General features: G+C 44.3%; 1 protein-coding gene across 3 annotated transcripts in view; it reads left to right on the top strand.

Moving 5' to 3' along the window:
- fhit (fragile histidine triad diadenosine triphosphatase) overlaps positions 1 to 23,223 on the top strand; it is a 297,946-nt gene that overhangs the window by 175,114 nt on the left and 99,609 nt on the right. For 2 of the 3 annotated variants that reach the window (XR_009528788.1, XM_060070300.1), the window contains exons 4-6: positions 6,354 to 6,499; positions 9,202 to 9,231; positions 15,761 to 15,829. Coding sequence is in view for 2 of the 3 variants with exons in the window: in XM_060070300.1 (XP_059926283.1) it covers positions 6,354 to 6,499; positions 9,202 to 9,231; positions 15,761 to 15,829 (245 nt within the window). In the remaining variant the exon portion in view is untranslated. The remainder of the gene's footprint in view (positions 1 to 6,353; positions 6,500 to 9,201; positions 9,232 to 15,760; positions 15,830 to 23,223) is intronic. The other variant, XM_060070302.1, reaches the window with a different exon arrangement.

The raw sequence follows: 23,223 nt of genomic DNA, 5'->3' as shown, positions 1-23,223 counted from the left end.
GCCAAGTCCTTAAATCTTCACACCAATGACCCTGTTCTGTCTCAATAGTTCTTAATTTTGAGCGAAACAACACCTATGCATCCATCCTCAGAGCGCATCCAGAGAATATTAAAATGTAGTTCAGACCCTCCCTCCTCCTCCTGCTCGTTGCTGTCTCTTCCTGCAGCGTGTCGTTGTGTGATGCCAGACTGATGGTTCTTTAAGGCGCTGAATACTGAAGAGAGGAGATGTTCTTGGCCTGCGGCTGACTCCTGACGAGCACAATGCTTTGTTCCTCTGAAAGCAACATCATCGGGAGCATTTATTTCTCTCCCGCTCTGTCTGTGCCAGCTGTCATGGCTGACTGTTGTCTGCCGCACGGTTAACCCGTGGCTGGCTGCTCTCCGCCTGGCGACACGTCCTGTCGGCCTGTGGTTAGGGACACACACGTCCTGTCGGCCTGTGGTTAGGGACACACACGTCCTGTCGGCCTGTGGTTAGGGACACACACGTCCTGTTGGCCTGTGGTTAGGGACACACACGTCCTGTCGGCCTGTGGTTAGGGACACACACGTCCTGTTGGCCTGTGGTTAGGGACACACACGTCCTGTCGGCCTGTGGTTAGGGACACACACGTCCTGTTTGCCTGTGGTTAGGACCAGGCCACACACATCCTGTGGTTAGGGCCACATGTCCTGTTGGCCTGTGGTTAGGACCAGGCCACACACAACCTGTGGTTAGGGCCACACGTCCGGTCGGCGTGTAGTTAGGGCCGGCTCTGGGAGGAATGGAGGAATACATAATGCAGAGGGATTGTTTAAATTATTGTTAGGCAGCTGCACTGGTTCATTCTCTGGATCTTTCCTTCTGCTTCCGAGGACATAAGTGGGTTGGCATGGTCGTTTATATATATATATATTGTAATGAGTTGACACATTTCATTCCAAACATTTTGCACTGATGTTGAAAAATGTCACATGGCTCAGTTCATGACGTTTTGGCATCTATCATTTCTGTATTTAGAATATATAACACACTTATATTTGTGTTGCAAAATGTGTACCACAAGTGTTGTAAAAGCCTGGTCGTAGCTTTGTATCAATAAAGGGAACATGTCTATCCAGTTTACGCCATTAAAGGGGTGAATAAACAGCCCTTGATTAAGCATGAAACCCACATAATAACACTTCAATATTTGATGAACTGTAATTCATATGTTTTGATTAAATATACCATAAGCCGTATGCAATTCCAGAGTGTGACCATGTTTACTGTGGGAATCAAATAGTGAATAAACAAGACTTATACAGTTGTGACACCTGGTTCACCCTTCAGCATTTAAAATCTTCATCTTCATCATGAGGCTCACGCCCACACAGGACGCCGCTCCTCAAGTCCTGGCCATTTATTCTGATGGAAAACCTACCGATTGTATGTGGATGAATACTCATGTCAGGAGTTGTGTGTCATTTTGCGGGGGGTGAGGGGGTTATGGGGCTGCGTGGGCCAGCTGTAATCAGGCAGAAAAGCCAATTGTTAGAGCGCCCGTGATGGATCTCTTTGTTTTGGCCATCCCGGATTTGGAGCTGCCAAGGGAAAAGGGCATTTTGATTCATTTTGGGCCGCCTTCATTACACCCTGTGTGTGTGTGTGTGTGTGTGTGTGTGTGTGTGTGTGTGTGTGTGTGTGTGTGTGTGTGTGTGTGTGTGTGTGTGTGTGTGTGTGTGTGTGTGTGTGTGTGTGTGTGTGTGTGTGTGTGTGTGTGTGTGTGTGTGTGTGTGTGTGTGTAAGAGAGACAAAGAGAGAATAGTTTTTCAACAATTTGTTGTTGTAATGGCGGTTTAGGTAAAGGAGTGTTCCCCTGGTCTCTCCTGGTTTCTGCTGGCTCCAGCATGAACTCTGTGTCTGGGATATTACCTGCATAATTTTGTCTCGCTGTTACACCATCAGAAAGATGGTCGCCAGTCAAATTAGTACACACACACAAAGATCTAGAATGCTTATAATATATCAATATATATATATATAATTTATCATATCTATTTTATAAATATCTATAATATATGTATATATATATATATATATATATAATATATTTATCTTATTATGTTTTATATATATAATTGTATATATCACGTCTAGTCATATTGAGGCGTATGGTATTGGGTTCCCGCTGCACAGATCAGTACACACTGCAAATTATTTCACGAATCAGTTATTGTTGAGGCAGAAATAATTTCTACACGTAAACCAACGGGTTAGATAACTGAATAAACACATTGGTAAAATAGTCATGTGACGCCTGCAGGCTCTGTTGTGCAGTCGAGGCGTGGTCACCGTAGCTTCAGGCTCTTCAGACTATGGGAGATGGGCGTGGTCACTGTAGCTTCAGGCTCTTTAGACTTTCGGAGGTGGGCGTGGTCACCCTAGCTTCAGGCTCTTTATACTCTGAGAGGTGGGCGTGGTCACCGTAGCTTCAGGCTCTTTAGACTCTGGGAGGTGGGCGTGGTCACTGTAGCTTCAGGCTCTTTATACTCTGAGAGGTGGGCGTGGTCACCGTAGCTTCAGGCTCTTTAGACTCTGGGAGGTGGGCGTGGTCACCGTAGCTTCAGGCTCTTTAGACTTTTGGAGGTGGGCGTGGTCACTGTAGCTTCAGGCTCTTTAGACTCTGAGTTGGGCGTGGTCACTGTAGCTTCAGGCTCTTTAGACTCTGAGAGGTGGGCGTGGTCACCGTAGCTTCAGGCTCTATAGACTCAGAGGTGGGCGTGGTCACTGTAGCTTCAGGCTCTATAGACTCTGAGAGGTGAAGGCCTGCAGCACAATGCTAGTGCAGCGCTTCCCAAGAGTAGAACCAGGTCGCACGGCGTCCAGACACGCCGTCTGTTTTCTACTGACAAATGTACTTATCGTTAGTTGCTTTCAATAGGCGTCACATCTGTTATAAAAACAGCAATCCAGATGGATGGACTAAATTAAGCCGGTTTAACCCATGTAAGTTGACTTGAATACGTCGGATCTCACTCATCAGATCCTTCCAGAGTATTACAGAAACCCAAAGTTGACATAGACAACAATATGACCACATCTACACCAAACCAAAATATATTTTTGGTTTAATGGAAAAACGCTCAAGATTTTCCACAGCGTCGGTGTAACAATCATCTCGGTGAAACCCTGAGATGGCAATTATACTCACAATGTTAGACCTGGCGATAGAGTTGACCTCATGGATCAAGTGCAAGATGAGCCATTGAGAGACCTTTGTATGGTGGGCCAAAGTTCAGAGCAGGATGTGTCTTTAATACATGGTATTTAATGGTCCCTGATGATGCAGTAGCTGATGGGTCCAGACCATGTGCTGACCTGGATCTGCAGAGGTTGAGATGATTGCTTGATGAGAGATTTTCTCTGTTTCTCTCTTCTCACAGACCTTCGGTTTGTCACATGTATTTCCATTCAGGTCTTCCCCTGAGTTTCACAACTCCCAGCTTAATTAATTAGCTTGTTTATTTTTCATATTGATATAAATATTTGAGTCATCTTTGGTTGAGTGATAGATACGGGCTCAGAACTCCGGTCTCAGTTCCCAAAGGATTGCTCCCATCCATAATTTCCTGCTAACCTGAAGATGTGGTGTCATTAGAAGGTTTAAACTTCCTGCCTTCTCCCCAGCAGGTTGTCTCCGACCACATCCTTTTGTCTTCATATCTTACCTTAACTACCCCAGGGCGGCATGTGGCTCAGGAGGTAGACCGGGTTGGCTGGTTACCGGAAGGCTGACAGTTCGATCCCCGGCTTCTCCTATCTGAGTGTCGAGGTGTCCCTGAGCAAGACGTTTCACCCTAAATGCTCCTGAAGAGCTGGCTGTCACCTTGCGTGGTTAACACAGCCGTCGGTGTGTGAATCTGTGCATGAATAAGTGAATGTTAGGAAATATTGTTAAGCTTTGAGGGACACTGGTTAGAAAAGCGCTATATAAATGCAATCCATTTAACATTTGCCTTGAATGATTGGGATTTTTTTAGCGCTCTCATACGCTGCTTCTTCCTCAGACGGTGCTCTGCTATGCTCGGTACACACTTAGGTTGAGGGGTTCTGTTTACACACATGGATAAATCCAATGTCTCTCTATACCAACATATAGTTTGATGGTGCGTAGATTGCTGGTAGCTTCAGGGAACACAACGTCATTTGTTTCTTCTGTGAAACTGCCCCCACATCGGTGGCTCCGTGGTGAATTGTCAGTGCTGCTGGAACATTAATGTTGGTTATGTCTTTCAGACACCATCCATATCTTGACATATGACCCCCATTTGCAGGGTCACGCCTCAGATGCAAATGTGTAATTGGTGCATTAGATTACGTTAAGACAGCGCTACTTTAATTTCTCCGGGCTCGGTGTCAGAAAAAGAGTGTCGGCCATGTTCTCATCAGACGTTCTTTGTACCAATTGTGGAGTAGAAATTATTTTTTTCATCTTCCTCATCCCAATCTGGATACTCAATCTTACCACTCTATAATGAAAATGGGATGGGAGTCAGTGTGTGTGTGTGTTCAATGTGAAAATGTACTTGGACTAGTCATTTTAGCACTGTGTAAAATATGATAGGGTGGCTTTCAGGGAGCAGATGTTTTCTCTCAAAGAAGTGATTGCATTAGCAATGTAAAATCAATCTTCTGCCTTGTACGTGTTACATGCACCGGGACTGGGTTAGACCAAAGAAGTCAAATTACGCTTGCGACAGACAATAATGACACCCCCGCAGATTGTACCTGCTATGGAAATACTCAAGACCTTCAATCTGAATGCACGAACGCACGCGCACACACACACACACACACACACACACACACACACACACACACACACACACACACACACACACACACACACACACACACACACACACACACACACACACACACACACACAATCCTCAGCTGGCCAGTCAGTCAGATCACATTGTGGAATGAACAATGCGCCCTTGTCCTAGGATGTGTAGATCAGATTGAATGGGGCAAAGACGAAGAAAGACCTCTTCTCGTCCGCTCTCTCTCCATTTCTCTCCCACCTCGACCGTTATTAAGATGAGGAAGTGAAACACAGAAGTTTCCACCGCTGTCAAAGTTTTTCAGTAGCTTGGCTTCGTCATTTGTCCACAAGTTCTCCGCGGATCCTCTGCCCTTGGCCCCGCTCCATCTCCCATGCCTGCTATCTCCTTCAGCACACAGACACTTGATTGAGTTCCAGTGAGGATCATCACACAGAAACCAGGGTCGGACGGAGCCGATCATTAGTGTGAGCGTCTCTCTTGGTATGAGTGCTGTCCTCATGGGACCGCTCTGCTGTGATGCTCAGATGTCATCAAAAGCCGGAATGAATCAAATGCTGGAGGAAAGATTCCAAAAGAGGGGACTGTATTCCCCCATCCTTTTCTCTTCCACTTCTAGCTGTTATGATATGTTCTTTTTCTAATGACAAAAGAAAACTAATCTCAGCACCCCTCAGCCAGCTCCTCACCCCCACGTTGGTTAGTAAAACAACACGGCCTGTGTTGTTTTACAGGTTTACACGTCCTAAAATGATCAAAGCCCTCTTGGTAAGGGGGAGGTGCAATTTTTTTAATTAATCGTCGCTTATTTCTTTTTATTTTGCAAATGCAATCATCTCCTTCTTTTCCAATTATGCTTTGATTCAATAAAAGGCAAGCAATGAAATGTAGCTATTACTTCTCGAATTGAGATAGTTTGATCGAGCTCCAACATAGTTAATGTAGTTTTCTTTTCCAGAAATTACTCATAATCTGGCTGACAATGTTGATCACAAGTTTTCAGAAGTTCTCTGAAGCCACCAGTAAAAACTCTTCTTAATGTTATTACATTTTTGTTGATCACAAGTGTTCAGAAGTTCTCCAAAGCCACCAGTAAAAAAACTTCTTACTGGTATTACAGGTTGAGGCTGATTATATGGGTGTTTGTAGATCAATAATGCTTTATAACAGTTTTATAAAATGTAATGATTTGAGTTCGTTTTTTGAGTATTTCAAAGTACATTGTGGTTCCATTTTCTGCAGTTATCGGTAATGTTAAATTAATTAAATACATCGTTGACGTTCATACGGAACCGAAAACAGCCACCAGTGGTGTAATTCTTGTAACAATTTAGTTTTTAATGGTTAGTTTAGTTTAGTTGATTTGTTTATAGTTTCTTGGAAGGTCCCCTTTGATTAACTGTACATTAAAATGAGCAGCTTTAGCCTATTTGGCTAGTTTACAGCTGTAGTCCGCATGTGAATCCTTATGGTCCGAAACAGCTCAATAGAATAGCTCTTGATCCCGACCCTTGGGGCTGAGTTCCTTGACATAGCGCTCAGATGTGTTGGTGTGTCCTCTGAGGCCGGTGGAACGCTTCAGGGACCTCCTCCCAGAAGAGGTGGCCGACCTGTTCAGCACCACACAGAGAGTGGCCTCGCTGGTGGAAAGGCACTTCAACGCCTCCTCGCTGACCATCTCCATCCAGGTGAGCCTCAGTCCTGCACACACTGGGTACAAAAGCCCTCCATCAACAGCGTGTTCTTGGCTCTATTTTCCGGTCGTGATTGGTATGCTCTTTACGGCTTTCTTTTAGGACGAATGGCAACGTGTCTGAACAGTCTTTGCCAGTTATTTTACCACTAAAGTACACAAAATCCCATTTATTAGTCAGACATTTATTTTCAAAATGTTCAAACTTATTCCCACAAACGGTTGACCAGTGTGCTCTGTCGTCTCCCGTCAAGGCGGACAGCAGAGCCCATTCCCTGAGCTTGGATTAGCGTTTCCTATTTGACTGTGGGAGGCTAAATACGGAGCCAGTATCATTCCTCCTCCCGACTCTGACAGAGTTTCATCACTATGACTGGCCTGCTCTGCATAACCAGTGATATATATGCTAATATCAAAACAGCGTCTGTAGCCCTCTCAAAGAAAATCGTTTCACAGGTTAGGTGAAATGGGGAGGTGTTGGCAGAGGTGTTGGTGGAGGGTGGGGGTACCTGGATATCATTTTCTGTGAATGAGGTGGCAGGGTGGCAGGGTGGATATGATGACGTGAGATTAGTTGTGACAGCCTGGGGGCCGGGAGCTGGACGGCCCACCTGGACTTTAAAGGAGGTCTGTGCTTGTTCTCTGCTGTGCGCCAATCAGCTGTCACTTACTATATCATAACAAGAACAATGAGGGAGATCCCTGCCGAGCACATCCTCCTGCAACAGGACGGCGGTACACATGCTACAGCTCAGTGCTACACATACTACAGCACGCCGCTACACATGCTACAGCACAATGCTACACGTACTACAGCACACTGCTACACATGCTACAGCACAGTGCTACACATGCTACAGCACAGTGCTACACATGCTACAGCAGGGCGCTACGCATGCTACAGCATAGTGCTACGCATGCTACAGCACAATGCTACACATACTACAGCACACTGCTACACATGCTACAGCACAGTGCTACACATGCTACAGCACAGTGCTACACATACTACAGCACACCGCTACACATACTACAGCACAGTGCTACACATGCTAAAGCACAGTGCTACACATGCTACAGCACAGTGCTACACATACTACAGCACACTGCTACACATACTACAGCACAGTGCTACACATACTACAGCACACTGCTACAAATGCTACAGCACAGTGCTACACATGCTACAGCACAGTGCTACACATGCTACAGCACAGTGCTATACATACTACAGCACACCTCTACACATGCTACAGCACAGTGCTACACATACTACAGCACACCTCTACACATGCTACAGCACAGTGCTACACATACATACTACAGCACAATGCTAAACATGCTACAGCACGGCGCTAAACATGCTACAGCACGGTGCTACACATACATACTACAGCACAATGCTAAACATGCTACAGCACACCGCTACACATGCTACAGCACAGTGCTACACATGCTACAGCACACCGCTACACATGCTACAGCACAGTGCTACACATACTACAGCACACCGCTACACTTGCTAAAGCACAGTGCTACACATACATACCTCAGCACAATGCTAAACATGCTACAGCACGGCGCTAAACATGCTACAGCATGGCGCAACGCATGCTACAGCAAACCGCAACGCATGCTACAGCAGGGCGCTACGCATGCTACAGCATAGTGCTACGCATGCTACAGCACAGTGCTACACATACTACAGCACAATGCTACACATGCTACAGCACAGTGCTATACATACTACAGCACAGTGCTACACATGCTACAGCACAGTGCTACACATACTACAGCACACCGCTACACATGCTACAGCACAGTGCTACACATACTACAGCACACCGCTACACATGCTACAGCACAGTGCTACACATACATACTACAGCACAATGCTAAACATGCTACAGCACGGCGCTACACATGCTACAGCACAGTGCTACACATACATACTACAGCACAATGCTACACATGCTACAGCACAGTGCTACACATACTACAGCACAATGCTAAACATGCTACAGCACGGCGCAACACATGCTCCAGCACGCTGCAACGCATGCTACAGCAGGGCGATACGCATGCTACAGCATGGTGCCACGCATGCTACAGCACAGTGCTACACATACTACAGCACAATGCTAAACATGCTACAGCACGGCGCTACACATGACATGCTACAGCACACCGCAATGCATGCTACAGCAGGGCGCTATACCCGTGCTACTACAGCATGGAACATTGTTCATGTTGAGGAAAGCATTTTTTTTTTGCATGTTTCTTCATGTGTACTAATGAATATGTAAATCTACAAATATTTTAGATTTACATATTCCTAGCCGGACATAATGAATTTTAAATAGATAATTAAATTGGTCTCTGATAATTTGATATTGATCTTAATGACACAATTTATAAAAAAAAAAAAATATATATATATATATATATATATATATATATATATATATATATGTATATATATATATATACATATTCACACACACAACGTACTAAACTCAAGGAAAAGTTAGAGACAATGAGGCAAAGATCTTTTATTTATTTATATTATTTCAATTTTATACAGGACACAAAGTAAGGTGCCGTGCTTCATCTGAAAGTATAATCCTGTATGAATTATTAATGTTAATATTTCTGAATTCCCAACTCTTCCTAATTACCTCCCTCTGTTCCCACCAGGACGGCCCTGAAGCCGGCCAAACTGTGAAGGTGAGCGCTTAATAATTCCCTGCCTTTAAATCCGCCATGAAGCCTCCGTCACTGTTACACACCATTAAATAATCATTGTCCATCATTTGTGGCTTCTAAACTCTTGGCATTGCTGAATTATTGAGAGGTGCATTCTGGAGGCTTTGTTCAGAGCGCCGAGGCTCGCGGCTCTAGGATGAACCGCGGCGGAGCGCGGAGGACCCGCTGGGGTCAGAGGTCAGCCGTCACTTATGCAGAGAACCTAACTCTGAGATGGAGTCCACCTCCTGTGATGCCCTTCCCAGTCCAAGTGTGTTCAAACTCCATCCAAACAGTCAAAGATTTGCTTTCACTTAAAGTGATGGACGACAGAAAGCCGTAATTGACTTCTAATTCTGTTATTTAAGGGTTTCACAGTAGCATGAAGCACCAGAAAGGGATGCTCCGTCAAATCCTCTTATCAATTCCCTTCTTATTCTTGGAGTGGATTTAATTTGTGGAGTCCGTTCTCCCTCCTGGCTGCTTAGCCAAGCGGGGGACCAATTACTGAAGACCCACGTGACCGCGGAATTGACCATTTAGAGAGAGCCGCGCCATGCCAAGGTGCACCTGGAGGGGGCTGTGGTGGGGGGGGACTCAGATCCTGTTCAGTTAAGTTCTTTATTGTGTTTAGACGCTGGTAGAGCCCGGTGCCAGGCCTAGAGCAGGGGATATGAAACAGGTCATGGAGCCAAGTACGGAGGTGCACCACAGACCTTAAAGGTTCCCCTAGCCTGCCTATGGTCCCCCAGTGGCTAAAACTTGCGTTCGGTTTAAAACGAGCGGGGTTCTGCTCGCCTTTGAAAAAACGGAGCCTCAAGCGCGCTGATTTGGAATGTGGTCCCATATGTCGTCATAAATGATCTAACCTACTCGCCTTTCTTTACCTTGCCCGCCCAGAGAATTTGGCCTGCCAATGCGACACGACCGTGCAAGCGCTTCATGGTTGTGTGTGTGTGTGATTACACACACTGTAACGCAAGTGTTTGCTGTTGGTGTTATGGCGCATAACACGTCGGTTCTTTGACATCTCTTGTGTTTCCACAACGAGACTGGAGTTGGGGTTATCTCAGCCATGGTTGAGAAGGAATTGGGGGAAAGGAACTTTGGCTTTGTCTCCCTGAAGTACATGAACTGCGACATGCTGCCTGCCGCCGGTTGCCGCGAAGCACCACCGCCCGGCAGAGGGCAGCCGGCAGCAGGCAGCGTGCGGTTCAGTCTACTTCAGATTGATGTGGAAGAACCAGAGACGTCGGAGAACCTGACGAAGTCGTTATCGTCTGGAGGCGCACACAGCTTTTGGCCGTGATAATATGTATTATATGATATAGATATCTATGTATTATATGATATTATTTAGATATAGAGCTCCAGGACGGTAACGCAAGTGTTGTACACTTCCTTGTTTTTTGAATAACCGTTCTGCTGTTGGTGTTATGGCGCATAACACGTCGGACTCTCGTCTCTGGTATTTCCACAACGAGACTCGTAGTGGGGGTTATCTAAGCCATGGTTGAGAATGAATTGGGGGAAAGGAACTTTGGCTTTGACTCCCTGGAGTACATGAACCATGACATGGAGGAGAAAGGGATTGTTGGCCGTGAATGTCTCCCGCTTGAGCCCTACTTCCCGCTGCCGAGGGACCACCGCCTCGGCGCTGCAGGAGGCGGTGGTGCCTAAAGGTACGGCCACACCAAACGCGTTACCTGCGTACCACGCGTATAAAATCGGCAATTTTTCCATAGGGAAGCATTGGTTTACGCGCGTATGAGGTGCGTACACGCGTATCATGCGTACCAAGCAACATTTTACTCGCTGTAGGGGCGTATGAGGCGCGTACATATACGCGCGTATATATACGCGCGCACATATACGCGCGCACATATACGCGCGTACATATACGCGCGTACATGTACGCGAGGAGTTCAAAAAATTGAACTTTTTACGCTCATACGCGCCGCAATAGCCAATCAGCGTTGAGCTTGACCCGACGTCACTGGCAGAGAGTAGTGAGCTTGGACAGAAGCATACGGCCGACATCTTTCTTTATTCTGTGTGGAAATAGTAACATAGTTACGCCATTAAATGCTTTTATGGAAACATTTTTAGCGAGAAATGTGCATTTTACTTTCATAATGTTCGCTCGGTGAATGTGAAGGATGTTTGGTTTGATAGTTATGACGAAGAGGGAACGCTCCGTTCACTTGCATGGACAGAGTCTCTGGTTACTAAGCAACCTCAACGTCTTGGCGGACTATATATCTGCTGATCAACACTACGAATGCTGGAAACACACCAGACACACCATGTGAAGTTATTTAACCCGATTATTGTTATTTATATCCGAGATTATTTAATCTAACCCGATCTAAACTCTATCACCCAAACACGGCGACGTTTGGGTTTCCTACCTCGGACTCCAGAGCAGCCATGTCCATGGCAGCCACGGCCGGCAACTTTCTTTATTCTGAGTGGAAATAGTAACATAGTTACGCCATTAAATGTGTTTATGGAAACATTTCTAGCGAGAAATGTGCATTTTACTCTCATAATGTTCGCTCGGTGAATGTGAAGGATGTTTGGTTTGATAGTTATGACGAAGAGTGAACGCTCCGTTCACTTGCATGGACAGAGTCTCTGATTGCTAAGCAACCTCAACGTCTTGGCGGACTATTTCTCTGCTGATCAACACTACGAATGCTGGAAACACACCAGACACACCATGTGAAGTTATTTAACCCGATTATTGTTATTTATATCCGAGATTATTTAATCTAACCCGATCCAAGCTCTATCATCCATCCAAACACGGCGGCGTTTGGGTTTCCTTCCTCGGACTCCTAAATCCAGCGCAGCCACAGGCTGGGGGGGGGGGGGAGTTTTGGGCGGTCTCATCTACGCGCGTATGCGTACGCGCGTATCTGACCATTTTTGACACAAAATGGTCAAGCAACATTTTCGCTGCGTTATGCACGTACATGGTACGCGAGGTACGCGCTTGGTGTGTTCGCACCTTAAGTGCTGACCTCTGCCTCAATGTCGTGGTTCAGTCTACTTCAGATTGATGTGGACGTTGAAGAACCAGAGACGTCGGAGAACACAACGCGGTTGTTTGAGATTCATAATATCGTCTGGAGACTCACACAGCTTTTGGCCGTGTTAATATATATTATATGATATAGATATCTATGTACAATATGATATTATTTAGATATAGAGCTCCAGGACTCCCGTGTGTTGTAGAATATTTGCAGAACACGGCTAAAGGCTGTGTGCGCCTCGCCATTGCGATACATCCACTGTAAACAGAGCGCATGGTACCGTGGCTGCAAGCTGCTCAGGGCCACACCCACACCCTCCTCCTTGACCCACCTTTTTTCCTCCTCATTTGCATTAAAGCTGCAGACACTAAACGGCGCATTTGGGGAAAGCTCAATGTGCGACTGGCTCGTAGTGGCTGTAATTCTGCACCACGGCTGAATTTCGGGAGCGTCTTCAAATGCTGTGTTTGGGGCCTACTAATATCTATATTAAAGCATCCATAAAGTAGCATGCCATTGGACCTTTAACCATCCTACATTGACTGAATTAATAGCATTTGAAAATTTGTTTGATTCTAAACATGGCTTTATCTGGATGTCTTGAAGAGGAAGAGATATATGAGGGGCCCAGTGAAGGAATGGTAAAATAAAGGATTACTTTAACATCCTCCCCTTAACTGCACATCCTCCCACAAACCCTCCCTCTTTGAAAGCGGTCCTTTATCTTAATATTGGCTTGAACGTAATTACATCTGAAAGGGTTAAATGTCAGTCAGGTTGAGGGTCCAGGACAAAATGGCCATTCCCTTAAAATGTATTTACTGTGGTCTTAAAGACAAAAAGGTTAACTGTCAAAAGCAGAGCCATTTCTTTGATACCATGGTACATCTTTCTTTCTTTAGTTTGACTATGAATCTAGATTCCCTTGTAACACCACTTCTGCATGCTGTTGCAGCATATATTTGTACTTGTATGTGTGGGTATTCTTGCTTTTGATAGAGGGAGAGTAAAAGGCAATGTTGGGCATCACGACACACGTTATATAATTCATATGTGGAGCAAAATAACCCATTCTGACTCATCAGCTTAACTCACAGACATAAATAATGTGGACAGGCATGTTCATGTTTTGTATCCCCAGGGTCTTATTATGTTCTCATAATAATAATTCACACATTTATATTTCAATCAATCAACTCATGAATTTTTTGACCGTTTTAATTTTAGTGTACATAATAATAGTAGTAAAACGATAATAATGATGATCCAAATAATAATCATATCAATAATCACAGTGACATAGCTGGACATATTATTCATTACTAGCTTAGTTATTCATCTTACTTCCAGCAGTGCTCCGTAGCGTTTTTTTTTTTTACAATGTATCAAATTAATGAATGCAGAATTTATTGAATCGATCAGCCTGTGACATTAAATAATCTCATCAGTAGAGGCTGCGTCGAAGCTTCCAGCCGCTGCTTGTCCCTGCAGAGTTGTGTTGGAGAGTTAAGTGAAACAAAGGTACAGCCAGTCCTTAGATACAATTGGGCCTCCAAGAGGTGATGTTGGCCTTCACCGTTCACTGTTGTAGTAGCAGTCCCTCCCCTCGTCCCTCCACTGCATTCACTTCCTTAATCAGGGTTTGTCCTTGGTGTTCGGCTGGACTCGCGGCCCCTTCCCTTTTAATGAAGTCCCCAGCTTATTGAGGAGCCTGTCTGACTCACCTGTCTAACCATCAACACATGTACATTTCCTTGGCAGGCATTTTGCCCGATTGTGTCTAGTCGCATCTGTTTTGATTTGTGCCAATAACGGAATCTGAGAGGCCGACTCAACTGTGTCTGTGCGTCAGTCAATCAGGCAGCAATGGTTGACAGACTAAAGCCGCCATGCAGAGATAAGCCCATGCATCAGCGAGGTGATTGGAGGGCCCATGCTGAGCATGCATGACCTTTGGGAGCAGCAGAGGACAGACACGATATCTCCCTCAGTGTGACCCATGTAGCGTCAGGAGGACTCCAAAGGTCAGCTGAAGGACGCTGTGGGGAGTGACCGCAATTTAACCATCTCCCCCGACCCGCCGGTGCCAGACTTCTTCTGGCAATCACGCCGCCGTGATTGAAAATGACAACTTCAACCCCCATCAACTTGATGTTTCATTTTCTTCTCTTTTCCTCGTCTCAGAAAAGACGTCCCTAATGAAACAATGAAAGGTGACAAGCAACACTAGCGCTTGGCTCCGGTGCCTCCCACCTTTTCAGTTAATACCAGGAAATTGTTTCATGGACAGGAAATATAGCGGTTGCCAATAGGTAAATTCTTTTCTTCAGAGGTTTTAAAATATGTCACCTGTTTGCACATATGGTACACTTACTGAAATACCCGCACGTGGAGGTCTGTTCTCCAGTGTGATATCTCTGTGCCCGGGGTAATCAGTTATGCTAGTGGCTCTTGCCACCCACAGACCCCCTGTGAATGCGTTATCTCAGGCCTCCATCTCCTACATTCAGCAAGTTTAGAAAGGCCTTTTGATGAATAGCTCTGCCGCCTTGTTTTTCTCAGCTTCAAAGTTTTCCTCAAGGTAGGCAAATTTAATAATGCATCCATTATGCAAATGACTTAATTAAACAGAAAATACAAGGCAACAAAGCAGATGCCTCCAAACATGTTATCTTGTTTTATAAACGCTTATTCACCCTCTCTTCGCTGTTCCTCACTGTAGCAATTAAGGAATCAACTAAATGCTCCACAATTAGTTTATTATAACATTTATGGTTTACACAAACACTATCGTAAAACGAGGTGAAGCGAGGAGACGGCCAGTTCTGTGCTACTGAAACGTTGTTCAACATGTAGAATACAAGGGAGATTCAAACCACATATTCAGTGTGTGGATCCACCGAATACCAAATCAAATTCTTATTTTCTTTTTTTAATGATGGTGGATTGCATCTGAAACTCAAAAACTATTTACGTCATGTTGTTTTTGAAACATTTCCATATGTTTATTTAGCCTGCGCATACCAATGTCTTTTTCTTTGCACAACTTTTGTTTATTCATGCACACTATACTTTTTATATTAGCCATGCAAAGCATTTCATTGTTCATCAGCAATCAGAGAAAAAAGTCCCAACCCTTTTGCATCTTTCCACTAATACCACATCCATCATGTTATGCATGTGCAACTCTTTAAAGAAACACAGCCAATTAAACTTGTTAAGGCATAAAAATAAAGAGTCTCAGCGGTATGCCATGTAACATGCTCGGTGGGTTGTGTTGTTCTGCGACCCAGCCTCCAGTGACTTGTGGCATGACAGTGAATGCTGCTCTGCATCCTAATGAACAGCTTCTCTGGAAAGCGCCTCTTGTCACATGCTTCTGTCGTCCCTTCCCAGGTGTAAAGCGCTCTTTGGAGATGGTCCTAAAAATACTGTGTTTCCCGAATGTAAACCTTGGTTGTGTGTTCCAGCACGTGCACGTCCATATCCTCCCGCGGAAGGTTGGCGACTTTGAGCGGAACGACAGCGTCTACGATGAGGTAACGAGATTACTTTAAAATAATTAAAATTCACAGACTCATTTTATTTCAATTTGATTTTATTTAAATTGTATGAAATGTTCCGATGATGTTTAATATAATAATAATATACCCTTTATAATTATCAGTTTCACAACAGCATTTAAACTTATGATCCCCAATCATCTATTGTACTGAACATTGATTTTCATTGCTTGGTTTCAATGCCTGAGCAGCTGTGTTAGAATATCAATTTTATGAACACAAATAACGGCCCTTGAGCAACCTTTTCAGTGTGAGGAATCAAGCGCTCACCTTCACCCTGTGAAGGGTAAACACTGTGTTTCTTCCCTTCAAAAGGTTGAACACTGGCATTCCATTAAAGCATATAATGGGCTCCAACTGTTGCACATGTACCATGACAGCAATGCACTGTTTGTTTAATGAAGTGACACACCTGTGGCTCTTAATAAGTTTAATTAAACACAGGAGGGATAAGGTTGAACAAATATCAGTGTGCTGCAGCCCCAGGGATTCAGCGGCACGTTCAATGAGCCACAACACTTGAATGAGAGAATAACAGGCCTTTTAGGTGCTTCCCATTTCTCTGTGACATTTTGAATTTGTAACAACAGAGTTTGCAGGAAATGAATATCAATGAATGGCTGTGTTTGATATGAATATTCTAATAACCGCCTCTAATAACAACAAACTTCCCCGTACTTACCCCAGCCGCGCCCGAGGCACCAGAAACACAAGCAGTGTTCCCCAGAAGTTCTCTGCCAGGGAAATATAAATAGGTGTGTTTTAATTAGCATTTGATCACCAGGGTTATTGTGAGAGTCGCTATGCTCTTCATGTTGTTCTCTGTCTCTGCCAGCAAACTGGCTTTGGTTCTTTGTTGTAAAAGCTCTTCAGTGTAATGAACACTTCAGTGTTCCCATTATACCTTGGGACTTTTATGCAGAAGTATGTTATTAACAAAACATATCTTTATGGCAAACACTATTCATAAGCAATCAGTTCAATGGTTTATTTTTTTTGCTGCAGAAAAACAAACTCGGAACCTCTGTCTTCCACATGCTGGACTTTGGGCTCCTGAGTCTGCAGACAATTTTGTGCTCCTTCACAATACTCTGAAAGTGTGCTGCGTCTGCAATGTATTATGTATTGTCTATGTGACGTTCTAGGAAAGCAGTGCAGGACGCAGCACTAGGGCAGGCCAGTAGTGCACAGTGTTTCGTCTCATGGTCCTCCCAAGAACCCCCCTCCCCCCCAACTCAGTTGTGGTGACCCCATCACAAGCCAAAATCTACTGATAACAACAGCTTGGTCCTTAATGAATGTCATAGACTTCAGTTACAACGGTTTCCCATTTTCTGTCAATTTGTCCTCCAGAAAAATGTGTTTTTTCTTCATGTTCTTGAATAGCACTGTTGCTTCTGCACTATTTCATTGAAACTTTGCACAATGCATCCTACAAAGCCTCCTTTCTAGTGTCCTGATCATTTTCTAACTAAGGTCTTCCATGAAGTGACCCTACCGAGTCTTTTACTGAGGCATCAGAGAGCAGCTGTATGAGCTGTATGTTAAAATGACTTAAGAAGCACTAATCAAATATAACATTTGTTTTAACCATTTACAGATACATTTAACTTCATTAAATTATCTTTTTTGTTTAATTAAACCATTTTGGAAATAAAATGTGGATTGATAATATTGAAATGTTCTCAGGGGAAATCCTGCAAAGACAGCGATACCGTTGTCCAAATACCTCTTCAGAGTGGTCCACATTTATTGCACTACATCTCATGCAGATGTAGTGCGTTAAATGTTGAAGATACACGGGCGGTTTACCAACACCAGCTCCAGTAGTCTGATTGTGGAATAGTTCCTGCTCCGTGTCTATGTTGTCTGTGGCTTCAGATTGTCTCTGGTTGTGTTGAGGTGGATATAGTCCTTTGATGTACCAGATGGCCCATTACCTCAGCCGGCTCACTTTGTCCAGCTGCTGGTTCTTCTGCACCCTCCGTTCTGGTTTACTCTCCTTTGGGACTTTGAAGTGCGAGCTGGTCAGTCCCTTCTGAGATAATAGTCACCTTTGTCAACATTTCAGTCCCGATTCTTTCTGAAGCCAATACACTTTAACTGAATTCTGATAGTTAAAGTGAAGGATAAGAAAGATCTGTATTTACTTATTATGAGGTTACTAAGGGCTATCAAGATGCGTTCAGGGTTCACAGCATTCTGCGTTTCTGAGGCTTTCCAAAATCAAATTCATCAGCTGAGATGCATATTAAAGGGGTCATTTTACGAATTCAGAAATACCCTTTAGTATTCTCAAACGGTCTACTAAAGTTCCCCTACTGGAGTAGTAAACTACAGTTGTAATTTCACAGGAGTTTACTGACACTGACTGATAGTTTTCCCTGGGAAACAATAACACCCCACAATATGACGTTTTTTGTTTATTTGTAAATGGTGGTATGATCACAGTATTACCCTCCAAGGTTTGCTTTAAACTCATTATTATCCCTTAGAGACGCCGGCCCGGGGATCGAGCGCTTACCCTCTCCTGTATCTAAGTGAAGCCTGGCATCATACATCTTATCTTTAAATAGCACAACTCTTAACATTCTTAAATCTTATCGTTTTTACTACGATTAAGCTTTTATGTTATGAAAACAATTAGTTAGTTAGTGCCCTGTAGCACCCCTGCTGGGGTATAGGCCGTCGACAAGGGACCTCCAGAGTTCACGGTCACTGGCGTTCTTTTCTATCTGCGACCTGGTGCCTCCCAGTCTCTTGGTGTCTGCCTGGAGGTCCCGGCGCCAGGTGTTTTTAGGACGTCCTCTGCTTCTCTTCCCTTGAGGGTTCCAGGTCAGAGCCTGTCTGGTGGTGTTTGACACTGGTTTGCGTAATGTGTGCCCGATCCATCTCCATCTTCTTCGTCCAATTTCGTCTGCTGCTGGGGGTTGTTTTGTTCTTGTCCACAGATCGTTGTTGCTGATCTTGTTCGGCCAGTAGATTTTCAGGATTCTTCTGAGACATTTGTTTATGAAGGTTTGCACTTTATTTATTGTGATCTTATTGATTCTCCATGTCTCTGCCCCATAGAGCAGGACGGATTTTACGTTGGAGTTAAAGATTCTGATTTTAGTCGTTTCCCGTGTCTCTCTAGAGTTCCAGATGTTCTTGAGAAGTAGAAATGATGTCCTTGCCTTACCTATCCTAGCTTTTACATCTGCATCTTTACCACCCTGACTGCTGATGATACTCCCCAAGTAGGTGAAGGACTCTACCTCTTTTAACATGGTGTCACCAAGGGTGATCGGTTCCGTAGTAGTTGTATTTATCCTTATGTTTTTTGTTTTTCCCTCATGGATGTTAAGTCCTACTTGTGAGGAAGTCTCTATGAGTGTATTGATCTTGTCTTGCATCTGGTGGTAGCTATGTGACAGTAGTGCCAGGTCATCTGCGAAATCTAAGTCATCCAGTTGTGTCCATAATGTCCATCGGATTCCGTTCTTCCTTTGTTCTGTTGTTGTTCTCATGATCCAGTCAATGGCTAGTAAAAACAGGAATGGGGATAGAAGACAACCCTGTCTGACCCCAATGCCTATGAAAACAATGCCTCTAGCATAATGTCTCGGCATCACTATGTTCTCCTGGTGACTGTGTGCTTACACTTAAATTTGGTCATTGTAACTTCTAGTCAACACAAAGAAAACGATGAAGGCTAAATATCCCCCAACACACTGTGGGAGTGTCTATGCCATTGAGTCAGGTTAACATTTCATTTTTCTAATCTAAGTCCCAGCCTTATGATCAAACCCACACAGAGAATTGTTTGGTAGTGGTCCTAGTCGTCATGGAAGAGGTCATTTAAGTTGAAGTCATTACTTTGTTACAAAAGGAAAAGAAAGAAGCATCCATTGTCCTCTGGAGCTCCAGCGTTGTCATGGCAACATGAGCTCTTGCCGCATCTGAGGGAGAGAACTCTGCGTTGATCATGGCGTGTTATCATCGAGAATTATCCTAAACAATGAAAAGTTATGCATTAGATATATTAACCCTGCTTTAGGAACATACCTCTTGCAGCATTTAGTAATGATTACCTCGTCATCGTGGCTGAATCCTAATGACAACAAAGATCAGGCTTATTTCATGAATATGTAAATTCACCTTTAATGAAAGCGTGTTATTTTATTTCAAAACGACGGTGCTACTTAGACTCATTGGCTCCTTCTAATCCACACCTTTATCAGTATGGCAGTATCTGATCTCCTCCCATCTCCCAGAACTGAGTACCGCTGATAGGCCAGCCGTGACACAGCCCAGAGGGTTCTTCTGCTGAGAACCATCTCCCCGTATTACATACACACACACACACACACACACACACACACACACACACACACACACATACACACACACACAAACGCGCAGCCTATGAAAGCAGTCCTCATGCATAATGAGAGATTATTTGGAATAGGGTATTTAATCAGGACAAAACAGCCTGGAGAAACAAAGTCAATGGCACTCTGCCCCTCCTCTCGCCGCTCCTCCTTTCCGCTCACAAGCTCCTCCGGGAACACCAGTAAACTCAATTACTGCTGCTGCCATGCTCGCTGCAAACAATGTCAGCTCATGATTATATGTTGTAATGATGTTATTTTCATCAATTAGGCCTTATAGCCGTGGCATTAACTCTGCCCCTTTTACATAACCCCCCCTCCCCCCGCAGCAGACAAACATAGAAGGTACAACTGTGGTTTTCTTTGAAAAACCGTTTGCAGTCATAGCTGTCCTTATGTGTGTTATTGATTTTTTCTGTGTGGTGGTTCTCCTTCATGTTTAATAGATTTCATCCGACCCACAACTGGGTCAAGTCGTAACTACTGAGTCTGGTACAGCGTGGACCTGCAGCTCTGAACCATCAGGAGAGTGCTCTCTCTTGAGAGGTACTACATTCAGGGACAGGAACGCAATTATAGCTTTGGTTTCTTACGTAGTTGTTATGTTCCTCAGGTATTAGTGTCTTTTTACAACTAAAGGTGCATCAAACAATTCGGTTAGTCCCATTTTCATATTCAATGTTCCTGTATGATTTTATTCAGCAATTTTTAACCTCTTTTCTGCATAGCTTCCCAATTTTCTCTTTTGTTGTTTGTCTATATAACCAGGCTATTAGGATAATGCCCACATACTGCCATGTTCCTGCTTGTTTACCTTCTTGACATCTGTAGTCTGAGATGTGTTGTCCTCTTTGACCTATCTGCTCGGTCCTCTTCTGGGAACTCTCTGCAAACATGTCTGGACGTAGTGGTCATGTTGAAGTGAGGCACACTTTGTGGTTCCTGTATTTGATGGATCATCCATCGAGACAGGCTTATGAGGTAGTGCAGAGCGGCTGGTGGGTTGGGGCGTCGTGGGAGGGGGCCAGTTCTTGAAAACCTAGTGTCTGGATGGCAGGGCAACAAGGAGAAATATCAATGCATCCTCATGTTCTCTGGGTGCTGGTGACAGCCCGCTATTCATCACCCGGACACTCACCTAGTTAACATTTTTATCAAAGGTCCCTGATTTGTCTCTTTTTTCATCTCCATTCCCAGGATGGGGTGGGGTTTGGGGGTAGCTGATAGTTTAGATTAAGGAGGGGATCCATAACATGCCCCCGACCCCGGCCACTGTCGCACAAATGATGAGCAATCACCGCTGACTAGCCGCTTCATTCATCTGGTAGCACTGGCGGAGCAGTAAGGAACGAGGGGGGCAGCGGGAGGGTAATAGAGGGTGGCACTGGGAGGTGTGGTCAGAGGGCACTCCTGGAGTGGTCTCCCTGTTCTGATTAAGTCATTTGTGCGAGTGCAGGTCGTCCTGTGTGTGCAGCTCATTAGGTTATTTAGACACTAAACGACTCCGGGGATGGGCTTGCTTCTACCCCATTTAACTGTCTCCTTTAACCACAGAATCCTGGGCCAGGCCTCACAGTAGACTATTGGTGGACTGCTGGATGAGGGCTCACTTTGGAGGCCGATGACCAAAGCAAGATGGGGGGGTCCACGATACAGTCCTATCCTCGGGCTGTTTTAGTCTAGTATACAGTAGTGAATAGGGTGGATAGCTATGCCAATATGTTTCAAAACATGGCTTGCATTCTATAATCGGTATTGTGTTATTTGGCTCGATAGCTAGGTGGATAGCACTGTTTTCCCCCCGCTAATTTAGCATGTATCGTTTCAACCTTGGTTTCCTAAGGGTGCTTCCCCCCCCTCCCCCCACAAAAACCCTGCAGGATTTAACTCCTGCCCTGCTCTTAGGCAAAGCTCGGCACCACAAACAAAGTGGAGTGGGTTCTGGTTAGCATCAGGTTAGCATGGGTCAGTCCAGAGAAAGAGTTTCCCAACAGAGAATATTAAGGTTGTCCTTCTTCTTCTTCTTCTTCTTCTTCTTCTTCTTCTTCTTCTTCTTCTTCTTCTTCTTCTTCTTCTTCTTCTCATAATAGTTAGTTGTCTTCACGAATCAATGGGAGTTTTGCATAACTTTTATAACTTATGCATATATTTTTTTTCATTCACTTCTTGGGAGACAGCATAACCTCCCTGGTCTGTGTTGAGCATGTGTTTCCACTTTTGCTCAATCTCCAGCATCGTATATAGAAATGGTTTCTGCCCGTCTCCTACTTTCTGCAATGAGCCAGATTGAAATGGCAAATGGTTTATTTTAAAGAGCTCTTTATATACTTAATTCAGATATATTTCATTGATTGACATCAAGTTAATTGTAGGGCTACATGAGTTTGTATTCAATCAAAAACTCCCATGAGTGACATCGCAAGTTGCTCAAATGTTTTCTTTGACTGACATGGGATAATTATTGTTCGCCAATATATTATTTATTTTATAAAAAAGGTGTGTTGCTCACAATTATTATATATATCTTTGTGTGGAATGAACCTTGTTTATTCATATTCTTATTTAATATGTATATTTAATATTTATGAGTGCTGTCAGTTCAACGGGTTACTAACGGCGTCGACGCAAACCAATTTTAACGGCGTTAATTTTTTTAGCCCGCGATTAACGTTCTTTTGGCTTGTCAAACGTTGTCGTTTTTTCACCTGCTGTCTAGCAACAACTAGTCACGTTAAAAAAAGTACATAACCATACCGGATCTAGCTACACCGGAAACAAAACAACAAGCACGCCGCACAAACTTGTTGGGGCAAGCAAGCAACCTGGGGCCTGTACCACGAAGCTCGCTTAGAAGGTTAGCGAGGTATGTTGAGCTCAAAGCCTGGGTTAGTTGTACCACGAAAGTCGATCTCTTTTAAGGTACGGCCACACCGCGTTACTCGCGTAAGACGCGTATAAAATCGGCAATTTTTCCATAGGGAACCATTGGTTTACGCG

The sequence above is a fragment of the Gadus macrocephalus genome, chromosome 13 (assembly GCF_031168955.1).
Source record: "Gadus macrocephalus chromosome 13, ASM3116895v1".
Lineage (NCBI taxonomy): Eukaryota > Metazoa > Chordata > Actinopteri > Gadiformes > Gadidae > Gadus > Gadus macrocephalus.
Note: the sequence above shows the minus strand (reverse complement) of the source record. Positions and strands in the feature narration are given on the sequence as shown.